The following is a 15,917-nucleotide window of genomic DNA, read 5'->3' as shown; positions in this document are numbered from 1 at the left end:
AGGTAATTTGGACTCGGTAGGAAAAAAAATAATCTATATTTGCTTAAAGGTGTTACCTCATAGGTATTATACTAAAGATATTATACACAGAGATATTTTAGGATGTTTTAATGAAATGCAACCTCCATCATAAACAATATATGCATAATTCTCCTCAACTTCTCATAGTAAATCATCAATATAAATTACTTGTTCATATTTTGAATCCAATAATGATTCCTCCAAGTCCTGCAAGCTCAGCTACCCCAAATAACCCTGGTAGAATAACCATATGCTGTTGTCATTAATGTTATTAAAAATACACTTGTAAGGGCAATCTGATGCTTTCCTTCTAAATTAAATGCTGCAGTTCCAGAAACCAGTTTTTACTGGTTCTTCTATAACATACAGTATATATAGGAAAATGAGTATTGATTAAAAAGATGATGCAACTTTACAGCATCAGATTTACTGTGAAGCTTTGTTGCTTAAAAAAATCAAGCATATTAATTAATTTAAGTTAAATGTATAAGTACATCGAAGCAGTCTTGCAGATCTGTGATACACAGCTTAAAGAATTGTCAGAACAATTTTCAATCAAGTGTCAGTAAATCTGAGATTCCATTTTTTAGCTTCTGAGGTATCATATTCAATTTGCAGAATTTTAGATTTTTCCTTCATTCTTCTTCAAAATAGTAACTGTTTTTTTCCACCCCCTCAAAAAGAAGTGGCCACTTTACACAAAAAAAGTGATGTGCTCATGCGCTCAGACTGTGTTAGATACATCATGAAAAAGTGACTTTGAAAATCAATGTGGTTTTTGGCAAGTTGCCTCGCAACTCAACAATGTCCAGTCATTAGACTAATGGCAAGACTATATTTTATGAAGAAAAGTAACAGTGCAATGAGGGGAAAAAAAAAAATTGATGAGTATTACGTTTGAAAAACAAGTATTTATTCCTTTAAAATCCCACAAATACACACTTTCCTATCTTATAGGAAGATGTTAACACAGGCATTCCTGTATCCAGGAAAGATAACTCCATCTCTGATTCAATCAACTGTCACAATTCACCATCTTCAGAGAGTACACACAATGAATGGTTAGTTGCTAATAGACACTTACTATTGACCATAGTTTGAACAACCTTGGCTGCTTTTTACAAAGGAATTAGGGTCTATTAAATTAAGAACTGATCTGAGAGAGAAAATTTTAGAAAGCTCATCTATATTTTCTCTTTGCTGCAAACTAAAACCAAGAAGAATTAAAGGCAATAGTAGTTGTGTAAAAACTTCGTTTCTTTCTAACTAGACTTAAGTCAACTTGTAGAACCTCTAGACTTACAGCTTGGTTTTCTTCCTTTTTAAAACTACAACTCACATTCTAATTTGTGTTTTAATCCATTATTAAAAAGCATAACTTGCAAATAAATTTGATGGTTTAGGGTCTTCAAATACAAATAATATTCACATAATTCTAAATATTGTGTGTCAAGGCCAAAAAATGCCTTGGCAAAAGCCTGAACAGTCCTTTGTTGCAGATGTCATTAATGAGGCCTACTTAATATTTAAATATGTCATGCATTAGAAGAGACTTTTATCTTACTCCAAGTAAAGCACTACTTAAAAGAGTAGTTACAAAATTCATTATAAAGTTTCTAATGATTTCAAGAAAAAGAAGCTTAGCTTTACTCAGAGCACACATTAGGGAAGGAAGATAAATACCATCACAGAACTGCAAAATCTTGAATACAAGTCTTAAGAGCAAAACCTTACATGTGGACAGGAAACATTAAGCGCTGTCTTCATTCTTCAGGATAACTGTATATGAAATCCATTTTCTCTCTTAGGAATGGTATGGAATTAAATGATGTTCATAATTTACACCCTGCTCTTGAGGAATCCAAGTTTGCAGTTACGAGGAGCATTGAATAATAAGATTAAGACATGCAATGTGCCTCACTCTCAGTACAGGCACTGTCTGGACCAACTTTTAGACAGAGGTAACTGTGGGTGCTTCTGCATTACTGTTGTCACTTGGGTTAGGAGTCATCTTGTGAAGTGACCATATCCCCTTACTCTGCTTCATTTCATTGATTTTGTGATTTGCACTCCAGCCTCAAATGGGCAGTCAGTCCACATGACCAGACTAGTGCTAAGTCAAAATAAAAACAAAAGGACTCTGTAATATGTCTTTGTCCTGGTTTCAGCTAGGATAGAGTTAATTTTCTTTCTAGTAGCTGGTATAGTGTTATGTTTTGGATTTAGTATGAGAATAATGTTCATAACCACATCAGTGTGGTTGTGTTAAACCATGACAGTCTTCTAATATGGACCTTGGTCCCACAGGACCTCTTCACTCAATGTTTCACTCTAGAACTACAACTTTCATAGGGTTAATGCTGTTGGGCCACACTACTAGAGTGGACACTGCCTGCAAGAAAGACTATTTAACCATATCAAAATACATGAGCCTAGTCCCTATGGTTTTGAAAAACGGCTTGTAAAAACAACAGAATCACAGAACAGTTGCAGCTGGAACAGATGAGTGGTGGTCACCTGGTCCAAGCCCCTGCTCAAGCATGGACACCTATAGCCAGTTGCCCAGGACCACATACAGATGGCTTCTGAGTATCTCCAAGGATGGAGACTCTATCACCATTCTGGGCAACCTGTGCCAGGGCTTGGGCACCTTCACAGTGAAAGAGTGTTTCCTGATGTTCTCTTCCTGCCACTGGGCACCACTAAAAAGAGCCTTTGTCTTCTTTACAACCTCCCTTCAGGTATTTATATACAACTTCAGAAAATCTCATGGAAGTACACTTCATTGGCCAAGAAACTACAGCAAATAAGTGTTCTCTCCTAAATTTACTGTTAAAAATGTCATGATTTTCCAGGCAGCTCAACAACCTGACTCTTGATTTCAACACAGTATTTTGTAAAATCAAACAAAATGCCACATTAAAAAAAAAAAATCTTAATTTGCAGCTCTGGGAGAAAATTCTCCCTTGAAAGTGCATTACATTTTTAATACAAAAACTAGTATAAGTAACAGTTCAAACAAGTAAAATGACAAAACCAGGAAGAACACACTACTAAAAATGATACTTTTTTTCCTGCACATATTTAATTTAAGACGGAGGGTAAGTTCTCTGAATTAATAATGCAAAGAACTTTCTATAAAAAAAGAAAAGGGGGATTATAACAAGCTATTTCAAACTCTTTTGAACCATGTATTAAGAGATGAAGGCTAATGTAAATGTCCTGTGAAACACATCAATTATACTTAAAGTATACATTCTTTTTTTTTTTTCTTTTTTTCCTTAAGAGCTCTAGAGGTTATAAACGATAAGAAATAGTAATAGTCCAAATGGAAATACAAACATGCTCGTAGTAGATCGACTGGTGTTTAGGGAAAAAGCACTTACAAAGGACTGGGCCTCGTAAGTTCAAACCCTTCAGGCAAAACAGACCAAAGGGTCAACAAGAAAAGCAAAGCAATGTTCTTTCTCTTTTGATTTGAATTCTCCGTAGGTTTGTCTGAGCGAACAACTGGGGGAGAAAATTCCACCCTTTTATAAATTACCCACCCCACTTAGTGTTTTAATGGTTTCTTACACAAGAACTATTGTTTTATTGGCAGGTTATTAGATTTTGGACCAGTGTCATTTGACTAGGCTGGTATTAATAATAATGTGGTTTATGCGGTGCAGGGTCAGATCAGTAAAGCGCTGTTAACAGATGACAGGTTTGATTACCGTTGGCTTTAGGCAAGACATATGGATCCCTTAGGAACAGCAGCACAGGCTGGTGGGACAGTTTGCTGGAAAGGTCAAGAACAGGGATGTCAGTATCAAGGGACAGCAAACAGAATATTCTACAAACTGGCTTTGACAAAGTGAGGTGGTCGAGCCTTGCAGGAGCCATGCCGGTGCGTTTCTGCACACCCACGCTGCCCAAAAGGGCAGGCTCCATCTCCTGGGAGTAAAGCTGCCCCTCAGCCACACACTGAAACCCTCAGTGTGAAGCTGGAGGTCCAGGGGCTGCATCTAGGAGGGGCGGCTTGCAGCTGGCTTTGAGACCTCCCGATCCTGCTCTGCTCCCTGGTACTTGGTGTAATGCAGGCTACAAAATCACCTACAACCAGGCTCCATGGTCTACAGGCTCTTCAGACCACCAGACAGACTCAAAATTTCACCACGTTCTTCCAGCTCCCAAACTGGTTGCTGTACACCTCACCCATGGAGAGAAAGTCCTTGGAAGCCCCTTACAGGGCTGTCTCGCGCCCTGGTTACGGTAGAGACATCCTCCCCCAGCCAGCACCAGCCCTCTCCACTCTGCTCTGTAGATACACATACCAAGTAGATACCAACCAGATACCTACAAAAATCTATCAGAGGGGAGAAACCAAACCTCTAATTCCTTCTGCTGAATCTTCTTGCTATGAAAAACACACTTTGATGGATAAAAAACATTCCCAGAAATATTTCAGAGCTAGTAGTACTCTATTATGGATCTGGTGTCCTAAAAAAGAGTAGGAATCAAGCTCACCTCGATTCTTCAGATTCTGTTTCATCAAAAGAGCTGCAAGTAAAGTGAGAGGAAACTTTGGTTACAACAAAATTAACTCTACAATAAAAAAGCCCTCCAAATCCTTTAACAGCCATCAAAGGGAGCAACCTTTTTTCTGGTCAATAGCTGCATAATGCAGTGTGATGAAATGAATGTGGGAGATTATCACTTTACAACAACCACTACTTGGAAATGACAGCATCCTTTTTACTGTAACAGACTCACAAACATACCTACCTACCTACCTACCTACCTACCTATCTATCTATCTATCTAAGAAGTGATGGGGTATGGTCCCACTGAGGGTATTGACTGATGTCATTAACTACAAGTCTGTTAGCTTCTGAATCACTCTGGAGACCGCCCTGGGCCATAGACACTTCTGAGTGTAAGAGGACCTCAAAATTATCTCCACTTTTTTCAACCCACCTTCTCTCCACTGCAGATCCACACAGCCTCCCCCAAAGTGGAAAAGGGCCACATAGCTTTTCTGGGGAGCAAGTTGTGGTAATGCTACTGGACTATCAACTACGTTAGCTTGCATAGCTAAAGAAATTATTCTCTCTACAAAGCTTAGAGCTGCAGATGATAAGAGAGCTTCCAGTTACACTGTTTTGGGTATTTCTGTAGTCATTACACTCATCATACTAAGATTCCCTTCTCCCATCCCAATCAAGAACCCTTCCCATGGGAAGGGCAATGGGGCCATTGGGATAGATGTCATCAGAAAGGTGAAAGACCCCATTTTCAAACACACAGAGGGAGATCATAAAAAGACCAAAGAATTAACTTCTATTTTGTGCAGATACTATGACCATAAAACACATGCAAAGGCTTTCTATGCAACTTTAATGAGCATTTATGAATATCTTACATTTCAGTAGATACTTCAAGATCTACGGGAAAATCATATTTTTCTCATCTAAACTCTCCTTTGCTTTCCAAGAATATTACATTAAACCTCACTTCGGTCTTTGAACAGGCTGGATTTATTTTACCACCTTTTGGGGATATATAAACATACTTAAACATGAAGCTAATACCCATTTATATTACAGTGTTAGAGTTGGCAGCAAGACCATTTTAAGTCAATGGAATTGCATCAGCACTGAGTGGATATGGGCCTTTTGGCCTCCATGTATTTTTCAGTAAATGAGAGCTTACCCACAGCTTTCTGCTTTTGGCAAGGTAGGTACATGGCGAACGTTCAAGAAATCAAGAAATATTTTAGGCAGCTCTTCATTTTCTAAGATGACTGTCTGTGAAAAAAGAAAGAAAAAAAGGCACAATCAAAACCCAAGATTTTTTAGTATTTTAGATATCACACACTTTTATTCAAGCTACCAAAGCATTTCCCACTTGCAATACTCTTCAATTCTTCTGCAGTTCTTTTACACCTATTTTGCAGTGCTTCATTTCAATAGGAAAACCACGTTTCTTAATGAATCACATATAAATACATTCAGCTTATGCTACTATAGTCTTTTTCACCTGCCATCACTGGTGCCAAGCTAGCTGCCTCTCAAGCAGAGATGTCCGATTCTGGAACTAAGTTATTGGCACACTCATTTGTGAATAAAATTGTTTATTTGAAACATAAAATAAGGCAGCTACAGCTCAGTGCTTTCACGTTCACCTCACAGAAGACTCCTGTCTGGCACATCAGTGGAAAAAGGAAGTCTCCACTTTGTGCAATTTTATTAATGCATGCCTTGGTAAATGCTAACAAGGGAAACTCTTTGCTTGGCTTGACAGATCAGCTTACAGGGTACTCCTTATATCTGTGCTGTGACTCCTAATGACAAAGCTCCGTGCAAAGAGCTGCTGGCTAGACCCGCCACATTCTTCCACAGCAATGGTGTAACAGCCTGACTCCATCCTCCTTTGTTTTTCCATTGATGAGATGATTTACAATCTTCAGTAAATTAATTGCAAGTACACTTAAAAATATGTAGCAAATACATGAGATGCTTAGGTGCGTGTTCATCATGTAAGAATGACTTTTAAAGGAAACAATAAATCTCTGACAGTTTCATAGAAGCAGACCAAAAATAATCGTTGATCTTCAATTTTCATGAGGCAAACAAAATAGTTCATAAATTCAACCAATATCTCACCTGAAAGATTAAGCTCCTACTGTTCATACTGCCATGTGTTCTGATAACACCTGTACTTCACATGCCAAGGAAAGCCACAAGCTCTTCCCTAAAGAGCTTTCCTTCATAAAAGCCTGATCAGAGTGAACATATGCATGGGAGAACCTTCACTAGATTTATAAATAAAATGACTTGTACAAGTAAAGCTATCCATGTTCATCCTGTTCATTTTCACAGCCTATGTTAGAAGAAACATTCGGGAGGTAACTTACTCCTGTTTGTGTATTCTTTTACACTACAATATCACTAGGGAGATGCAATGGTATGTAGAGGATAACAGGATCACAAAAAAAATAAGGTTGGAAGAGACATCTAGAGGTCATCTAGATTTTACAGCAGGTTTTATAGCAAATGGTTTCATTATTTGTGTAATGAAAACCTAGATAGTGTAAAAATTGCATAAGATGTGCATAGACTTAAAGAGAGAAACACATTTGAAAAGAAAGATATTTGAGGACTGGTTCTTTTTTCTGTTACATTTGCAAGTCTGAATTCAGAGTGTACATTTCTTCAACAGCTGAGGCCATCACTAACAAGTTTGAAAAAAAGAAGTGGGAAAAATGCAGCTTTTGAACTTTTCTGTTCTAGATTTTAACTGATGTAACAAACAGGGAGGTCTGAAATGTTGGCAAGTGTTAAGCCTTTCAGTTCACCTCTATATGAATATGCTGCATTAAAAAATGCCAATTCATTTGCATTCTGCAAAATCAGCACTCTGCTGCAAAATTTGTCCTGTTCTGCATTCAGGTTATGCACAGAAGGAGTGGTGGAGGTGGATGCATATTCAGAGGGTGTGTGAATTGCATAACAATGCGTACGATTTGCTCAAATAAAACCACCTTACTAATTATCTGCAATGAAGAACTGCAAAAAGTTGTATAAACGTGTTTAAGGGCATCCAATGTTTATATGCAACCTCATACTTACACTTCCTGACAGCTCTTTCCAGAAGTTGAACTGCCTGTTGAGGCTGCTGAACAGAACAGTGATTGTCAGGGAAGAAGAGAAGGCTACATCACTGTATGAAAGGAGAACTCCTGACAGCTCTTACAAACCTATTTGTTTCTACTTCCACTCACTCCAGATTAATATCTCATTCCATTTCTTTTAGTTTTTTTTCATGACATCCATCAAGTCAACCCAACCCCTGCTAACCCTGCCCTGACCAAATCTATTTCACAAAAAGGCGTAACCAAATAGCATCTGTTTTAGTGTGTTAATCTGTATAGTTTGTTAACTGTCAATAACTCTGCTTTGGTGATCAAGAAACGTGAAAATGTAGAATTTGCAGAGAAGCAAAGGTAATTTTGCACTGTACTGTATTTTGGATGCTGCTTCTGTTGATTTGCAATTTTGTCATTTCCAGAATTTTATGAAGCAAGGAATGACTGCATTGAACAAAGGAGGATTTTTTCAACTGATGTAACATAATGTGACATGCATTTTAAGGAATTAAAAAATAAATGAAAGTACAAGTTAATTATACTAATAAGGGGACAAATTATCTTCTGGCTTGGCTTCGTTGGATTTGGTACAAAAAAGGGCCAGCACATAATTCAGATGTTTAATATACATTGTAGAAACCAAAGAAAAAGAGAAAAAAACCTGGGAAAAACAACAATGACAAAAAAACCCCAGCCACACTGTATGAGGTGTGTCTGTCTAACTGCATTTCCTGCCTCTGGTGGTGGCCCAAAATGGATATCCAGAGAAAAATGTAAGCATTCTCAACTTCCTATTTAAGCTGTTAAAAAAAATACTCTTAAATCAGAAATAAATGTTATCGTAATTGGTTTAATTTACCTGGAACAACCCATAACACAACAGATCTTTTACTTCTGACTGAAAACTTGTAAGAAATACATATTTTGCAAACTTGGTGATCTTCTTTAAATAATAGCTGAGCAGAAAAGGAACCAGCAGGTAAAGTCTCTAAACCACTACCTATAATTTGTGATGTAACATGCTCAGACATAGCCTTTGTTCAAGTGAATATATGATATTGGCTTGTAAACATGACTACTACCCTGTCTGCTCTGCAGTCAGAAACTTAAAAATCTGTATTTTCAAAGAAATAAAACCTTACAATTAGTTTGTTAGTAAAGTGAATTTCTAATAAGTCCGAATTCTACCAAGCTCATAGCAATGAGTTTCAAATATGGGCCCCACAGTGCTAACTAGACTAACTTAAGAAAAAAACCCAGCATGTGTATTTCCTTCCTAAAATAAATAGGCCCCCCCCCCCCCAATATAACACCTAACACAACCTCTGGCAAGTGATTTGGGAAGTGACTCTAGAAATACATTTTTCAAAGGCATTGATTTCAGCTGAACTAAGAGTATAAGCACCATATTTTCTCAGAAAATCATAAAGGGTGTTTATCTGTTACTGTCACACTTTAATGAACTACTCCGTGCTTCAGGAAAAAACACAAGGGAAAGCCTGATGTTTATATCAGCAGAAATGTCTTTTTCATCGAAAGGGTGCGATTATTATTATGTAACACAAATCACAAAAATCCCAATTTTTCTACCTTATCAGTTTCATAAAATCATGTTCCCTAAGGATGCCATTGATTAGTTGCACATGTTCTTTCAGTGACATCTGAAATACTTAATTGTCGGTTATCTTTTCTCCTTCAGCAAGTAAAATATAGTCACAAAATTGCAAAGGGACTTGTTCTGCCTTAACCTTAGCTAGATGCCATCATGCAGTGGAAAACAGTGCTAAAATATCACAGGATAATGCTCTCCAACAAGGGAGACATATAAACAGCATAATGATTTCCCACGAGTTTCCTTTTTAGAAAATTGTCACTAAAGCCAGGGTAAATGGTGACATATCTTCACAGAGGACACTGCAAAATCGAACACTGGCATTCTAGTTAGGTCCAAACCTACTCATCAGCCAATTATAACAGTAACTGAACATCTTGCTGAAAACCTGAACGAGACCATTTTGCTAACCTTAGGAGATCATGGCACAGGAATGCATCATTTTCACAATTTTTATTATTGTTGTTGTTGTTGTTTTTAATGAAACAAGATTTAAAATTAATTTCTTACAATCATCTGTCACACTTTCTCAAGGTTGCTGGAACAGCTGTTGGAGGGGGAGAAGTGAGTGGGGATGTGAGTTACAAGGTTTTTAAGAGTCCTTACAGACTTTTCCATTCAATCGGGTTTAGTTTGAAATGCTGTACTGTTAGGGTGAAAAAGTTCATGACAGTTTTTCCTCTCTTCACAGGGAAAGATGCTTCACAATACCTAATTCAGTGGTGCAGCTAAAATGGGGGAGAAGAAAAATCAATACCTACCAGCTACAGTAAGTAGGCTGGAGTGTCAGTCTCCACTGGGACCAACCCCCCCATCTTTTAGAACACTTTAGAGTCTATATTCTTCTATTAACCTGCTTTTCCTGGACTGTGTTACACAGTCCCATGAAATGATAAAAAGGTTACCAAAAGAACACATTAGCTAAAAACCAAGTAGACAAAGGAACCAGACTTCTAAGAGCAAGCTTTCCTTTTTTTAAAGTAATAGCAGATAAAAAGTTTTATATTATCCATTGTGAAGAACCATGAAGAAACTCAGTCCCTTCTTCAGTGAGGATGTTGTTACAGGTTATCAACAAGAATTACTTCTAAATAAGTTGTCACTTAAGTTATTGTAGTGAGGACTCCACTTTTCATTACTACCAGAAACATTCACTGATGGGCAGTTTTGTAAGAACAGGAGTAGGTTATCAAACATGCTTAAAACTCTGTATAAAGATACAAGAAGCACACAAACACACATACAAGGACACAGAAGTGATGTTCTATATGAAGTACAAGCTAGCTAACACTCCCAGGCTGCATATCAAAGGGAAGTCAGAACTAAGAGTGACATCTACACAGTGGAGCTTGAAATTGAATAAGGTATGTGACTGTAGGTATTATATACCAAAATACTTCCAACAGGGATACATAAGTTACTATCCAGAAGTTAATGTAAAGTCACAAAACTTAAAAAAAAAAAAAAAAAAAAAAAAAAAAGAAGAAAAGAAAAAGCGCAGAGGGGAATTGCAGCTCTGAACCTCAAGACTGGAGAATAGTAGAAAAATTCCTGCACCAACTTTCAGATCAATTTGTTATACTTCCAGTGAGCTGAAAACTCACCAGATATCTCCTGAGTGACAAATCCATCTATCGCAGCATTCTCAAGCTACACAGAGGATGAATGAACTAGATGGAAGGGAAGCCCAATAGGTGAAATGACTGCTGGATCATCACTGAAAAATATGTATGCAGAAATTCATGGCAGTGTCTATAAGCTATTAACATTTTTACTTTAGCCTTACCTAATCTAACTTTAAAGCACTTTACTAATTTTGATTAAAAATACTAATAAGTAAGTTTTAAGGTAGTGAGTACTTTAGTTAGAAAACTAGTTAATTACACATTTACACTTCCAACTAATATTTAACTACTAAGTGCACAGCGGATTGACTTGAGGCTAAGTGTACAAATATAACCCATTTGGTGTGAAAAATACAATATTGATTTTTTTTCAGAAAACTGGGAACATAATGTAGTGGGAGCAAACAGTGAATCTGTCTGCAGCAAAATAGAAGACTAGCCCTTGAAAGATTAGAAACAAAGTGCAACAGACTACAGTTCCTTTGAAAAATAAAAATGAAAGGAAGCAGTCAATATCATTTCCTGAGACACTGCTCAAAGGATTGGAGGTTAAGACAAAGCTGGATGAGAAATGAAGAAATCAACAGAGCAAAAGGAAAAGCAGCAGAAGGGCAGGATGAGTTAACAATATTAAAAAAACCCAGAAGAGACAAGAAAGGCTTTTAAAACTGAGTAACAGGAAAAGTAGTACAAAGAGTAAGCGGATCCATTTATGACAAAGAAAGACACCAAAAATAAACGTTGATTCTAAAATGGCTGAATTGAAGTGTTTTTTTAAAAGTCAATGGACCACTAAGACAATGGACAATTAACAAGTAATTAAGACCATGTCATAATGCTGCTGACAACAAACAGGTGAAGGAATATCTTAGATAATAATACATACATCAATCAGTAGATGGAGAAACTACATATTCTAGGATGGTAAAGAAATTAGGTAGCTATGCTTGGAAAAGTCTTCTCAAGGGTACAGGGGAAGAAGGTCTGGAAAACAGCAACCACATTTACAACTCACAATACAACAACAGGTAAAGCAGAAGAGGTTTAAACTTGCAGTAGCGTTTTCTGAAAGCGTAAAGAAACTAAATACAAATATGCTGTAATGAAAAAACCCCCCAACATTCAGGCTGCAAACTACAACACCTGGAAAATCTGGAAACTGGAAGGTTTTTTGGTTTCTTGGACAGTCAGATGCTGCCCTTCTTCTATGCTGATCCTTGTGCACTGAGGAAGTCAGATGGGAAAAAGGAAACAAAACCCCACAACAGTATCTGATTAGGTAATTAAAGACTATAATAAATACATACTCTACTTTAAGGTGAATAAAGCTGGTACTGAAAATGTCTGTTCTAGATTTTCCAAGTTTGCAAGTGCTTCTTCAGTCCTAAGACTGTTCCTCCAAATATTGGGGTTTAGTGCATGTTCCTGTCATCTTAGTACGTGATAGCCCTTTCTTAGAATCATTTAGGTTGGAAAAGACCCTTAAGATCATCGAGTCCAACCATTAACCTAACACTGCCAAGTCCACCACTACACCGTGTCCCTAAGCACCACATCTACACATCTATTAAATACCTCCAGGGACAGAGACTCAACCACTTCCCTGGGCAGCTTGTTCCAATGCTTGACAACCCTTTCAGTGAAACAATTTTTCCTAATATCCAACCTAAACCTCCCTTTGCACAACTTGATGCTGTTTCCTCTTATCACTTGTTACTTGGGACAAGACACTGACACTGACCTCATTACACCCTCCTTTCAGGAGGTTGTAGAGAGCGATAAGGTCTCCCCTCAGCCTCCTTTTCTCCAGGCTAAACAACCCCAGTTCCCTCAGCCGCTCCTCATAAGACATGTCCTCCAGGCCCCTCACCAGCTTCGTTGCCCTTCTCTGGACATGCTCCAGCACCTCAGTGTCTTTCCTGTAGTGAGGGGCCCAAAACTGGACACAGCACTCGAGGTGCGGCCTCACCAGTGCCGAGTACAGGGGAACAATCACCTCCCTGCTCCTGCTGGCCACACTATTTCTGATGCAGGCCAGGATGCCGTTGGCCTCCTTGGCCACCTGGGCACACTGCTGGCTCACATTCAGCCGGCTGTCAACCAGCACAACCAGGTCTTCCTCTGTTGGGCAGCTTTCCAGCCACTCTTCCCCAAGCCTGTAGCGCTGCATGGGGTTGTCATGACCCAAGTGCAGGACCCAGCACTTGGCCTTGTTGAACTTCATACAATTGGCCTTGGCCCATCGATCCAGCCTGTCCAGATCCCTCTGTAGAGCCTCCATACCCTCAAGCAGATTGACCCTGCCTCCCAGCTTGGTGTCATCTGCAAACTTGCTGAGGGTGCACTCAATCCCCTCATCCAGACAGGTGAAAAAGTTATTAAACAGAACTGGCCCTAATAATGAGCCCTGGGGAATGCCACTTGTGACCGGCCACCAGCTGCATTTAACTCCATTCACCACAACTCTTTGGGCCCAGCCATCCAGCCAGTCTTTCACCCAGCTGTCCTGGTTTTGGCTGGGATAGAGATAATTTTCTTTCTAGTATTTGGCATAGTGCTATGTTTTGGGTTCAGTAAGAGAATAACGTTGATAACACACTGATGTTTTCAGTTGTTGCTAAGTAGCATTTATACTAAGTCAAGGATCTTTCAGTTTCTCATGCCCAGCCAGCGAGAAAGCTGGAGGGGCACAAGGAGTTGGGAGGGGACACAGCCAGGACCCAAACTGGCCAAAGGGGTATTCCATACCATGTGACGTCACGTCTAGTATATAAACAGGGGAGAGTGGGGCTGGGGGGCTGATCACTGCTCAGGAACAAACTGGTCATCATTTAGCGAGTGGTGAGCAATTCCATTGTGCATCACTTGTTTTGTATATTCCAATCCTTTTATTATTATTATTGTAATTTTATTATTGTTATTATTATCATTATTAGGTTCTTCCTTTCTGTTCTATTAAACTGTTCTTATCTCAACCCATGAGTTTTACCTTTTTCTTTCTGATTCTCTCCCCCATCCCACTGGGTGGGGGGGAAGTGAGTGAGCAGCTGCATGGTGCTTAGTTGCTGGCTGGGGTTAAACCATGACACCAGTGAAGAGTATGGCCGTCCAAGCCATGAGCAGCCATCATCGAGCCATCAGCATTCATCACTGCCAGATTTAAACTCTGAACCCTCTGCATATACTTTTGGCTTCCCCCCGCCCTTTTTTTTGGATCCTCATCAAAGGATGTCTCTAATTGAGGTCATAAAATACACAGAAGAGTATTTGCTTGTTAGAGTACAAGTCAGCAGGATCACACAGTATTCCTCCAAAGGGCCTAAGGGAACCCACTGATGAATTTTCTGAATTAGCGTTGGTGTATACCATATTGTTTATGGCTGCTTTAGAACTGGCAAACTAAAAAAAATGGCAAACATAATTAAAAAAAAAAAAGGTACCATGAGAGAACCGGGGATTTATAAATTAGTATGCCCGTATCAGGGAATTTGTAACAACTAAAATAAGGAGTAGAATTAGTGAGTGCATGGATAAATACATCTGGATGGAAAAGAATCACAAGGCTGCTTTTAAGGCAGACCCTGTTTCAAAACTTACTGCAATCCCTGAAAGGATCAACAAGCACAGATAAATTTGGCCCTGTTGATAGAGCCTACTTTCATTTCCAAAAGGCTTTTGACAAAGCCCCCCACCAAAGGCTTTATGGCAAACTCAGCAGCCACGATCCTTGCAAAGATAAGTAGTTACAAGTCCTGAAAGACAGGTTAGGAGAACACAGCCCAGAGTGAAGCATATCAGAAGAAAATAACAAACAATGGGCTTTAGACTGACCATTAGAGATCAGAGGAGTGAGATGCTGGGGGCTACAATATATCCCTCAAAAGATAAGGTTGCTATTTGGCAACAACTGAAAAAAAGCAAAGCAAAAGTTTATTAGAAACTATTAGAAAAGAAATCAAGAAGTCATTAGAAATTATTATTATTACATATTACTATTATAAAAAAGGAGGTGCTTTAGACAGGAGGGTCTTCTTCATGGAACAGGTAGTTGAACCATGGGCCACAGGACATTGCAGAAAATTTATATGTGTTTAAGGAGAGACTGAATCTTGATGGAAGAGGTTCACTGAACTGAAAATGCATGGAAATGGAGAGTTTATTCAGAAGAAATTATCAAAGCATGTTCTCTCTGTTCTCCCTCATGTACCTGCTTTTGAGCACAATTAGAGGCAGGCTATTCATCCCAGAGGAACCTCTGGTCTAATCTGCCCCAACAATTACTTTATGCTATGCCAGCTGAGTTACAGGGTTAATTGTACTAGTCCGCAGTAGCAGATGGCTCTCCCAGAGAAGGAGGGTGGATTACGGCTGGGAGATGGCCAGCTCACTCCTCCCTCCCTTTCACTCACCCTTTGTGCCATTCAGGTGGTTGGAAGAGGCTGCTCCCACCTGCCAGTTCTCACCAGCAAATCCCCACAGTGAAAGGTAAATTGTCAGCTTTTGTGCATCCACAGTCCCTCTACCTCCTTCCTCTCCCAGCATTAGCAAGGATGGAAACATGCTAAGGGGACATGTGAGCTCTGTTCTGCCTTGTGGATCCTACGTGAAGGACTGCTGGGGACAGAAGACCGAGCTGGACGCTGAGCTGGTGGGCAGCCAGCATCCCCATTTACAGGCAGTGAAGACGAAGGGGTGATGCAGGACCATAATGCAACACTTCTTTCTTGCTGTCAGCTCTAAGAAGTTTTATTTTAGAAATATACATATTACTTAAAGATTTGCAAAGCCAAATAATACTAGGTCAAACCAAATATAAAAGAGAAAAGAGTTAAAGGAACACAACAAATACTTCAAGAAAACTTAAAACATCACTTGGAACCAAATATTGTTTGCCTTGTTTCATCCATATTGAATGCAAATTATCTGAGAGCAAATACATTTCTGAATGTAAAATAAAAGTGAAATGACTGTTATTTCAATTCACTAGAAGTTTTACATAGGCTGTGAGATTTATTAAAGTAACTCACAC

General features: G+C 38.9%; 1 protein-coding gene across 1 annotated transcript in view; it reads right to left on the bottom strand.

The window, feature by feature from the left end:
* SNX24 (sorting nexin 24) overlaps positions 1-15,917 on the bottom strand; it is a 95,015-nt gene that overhangs the window by 1,579 nt on the left and 77,519 nt on the right. Inside the window, exons 4-6 of the mRNA XM_049795899.1 lie at positions 5,716-5,810; positions 4,531-4,563; positions 3,738-3,802 (exon numbers count right to left, since the gene is read on the bottom strand). Coding sequence (XP_049651856.1) covers positions 3,738-3,802; positions 4,531-4,563; positions 5,716-5,810 — 193 coding nt within the window. The remainder of the gene's footprint in view (positions 1-3,737; positions 3,803-4,530; positions 4,564-5,715; positions 5,811-15,917) is intronic.

This window comes from Accipiter gentilis, chromosome Z (genome assembly GCF_929443795.1).
Source record: "Accipiter gentilis chromosome Z, bAccGen1.1, whole genome shotgun sequence".
Lineage (NCBI taxonomy): Eukaryota > Metazoa > Chordata > Aves > Accipitriformes > Accipitridae > Astur > Astur gentilis.
This window is presented reverse-complemented; position numbering and strand designations above follow the sequence as displayed.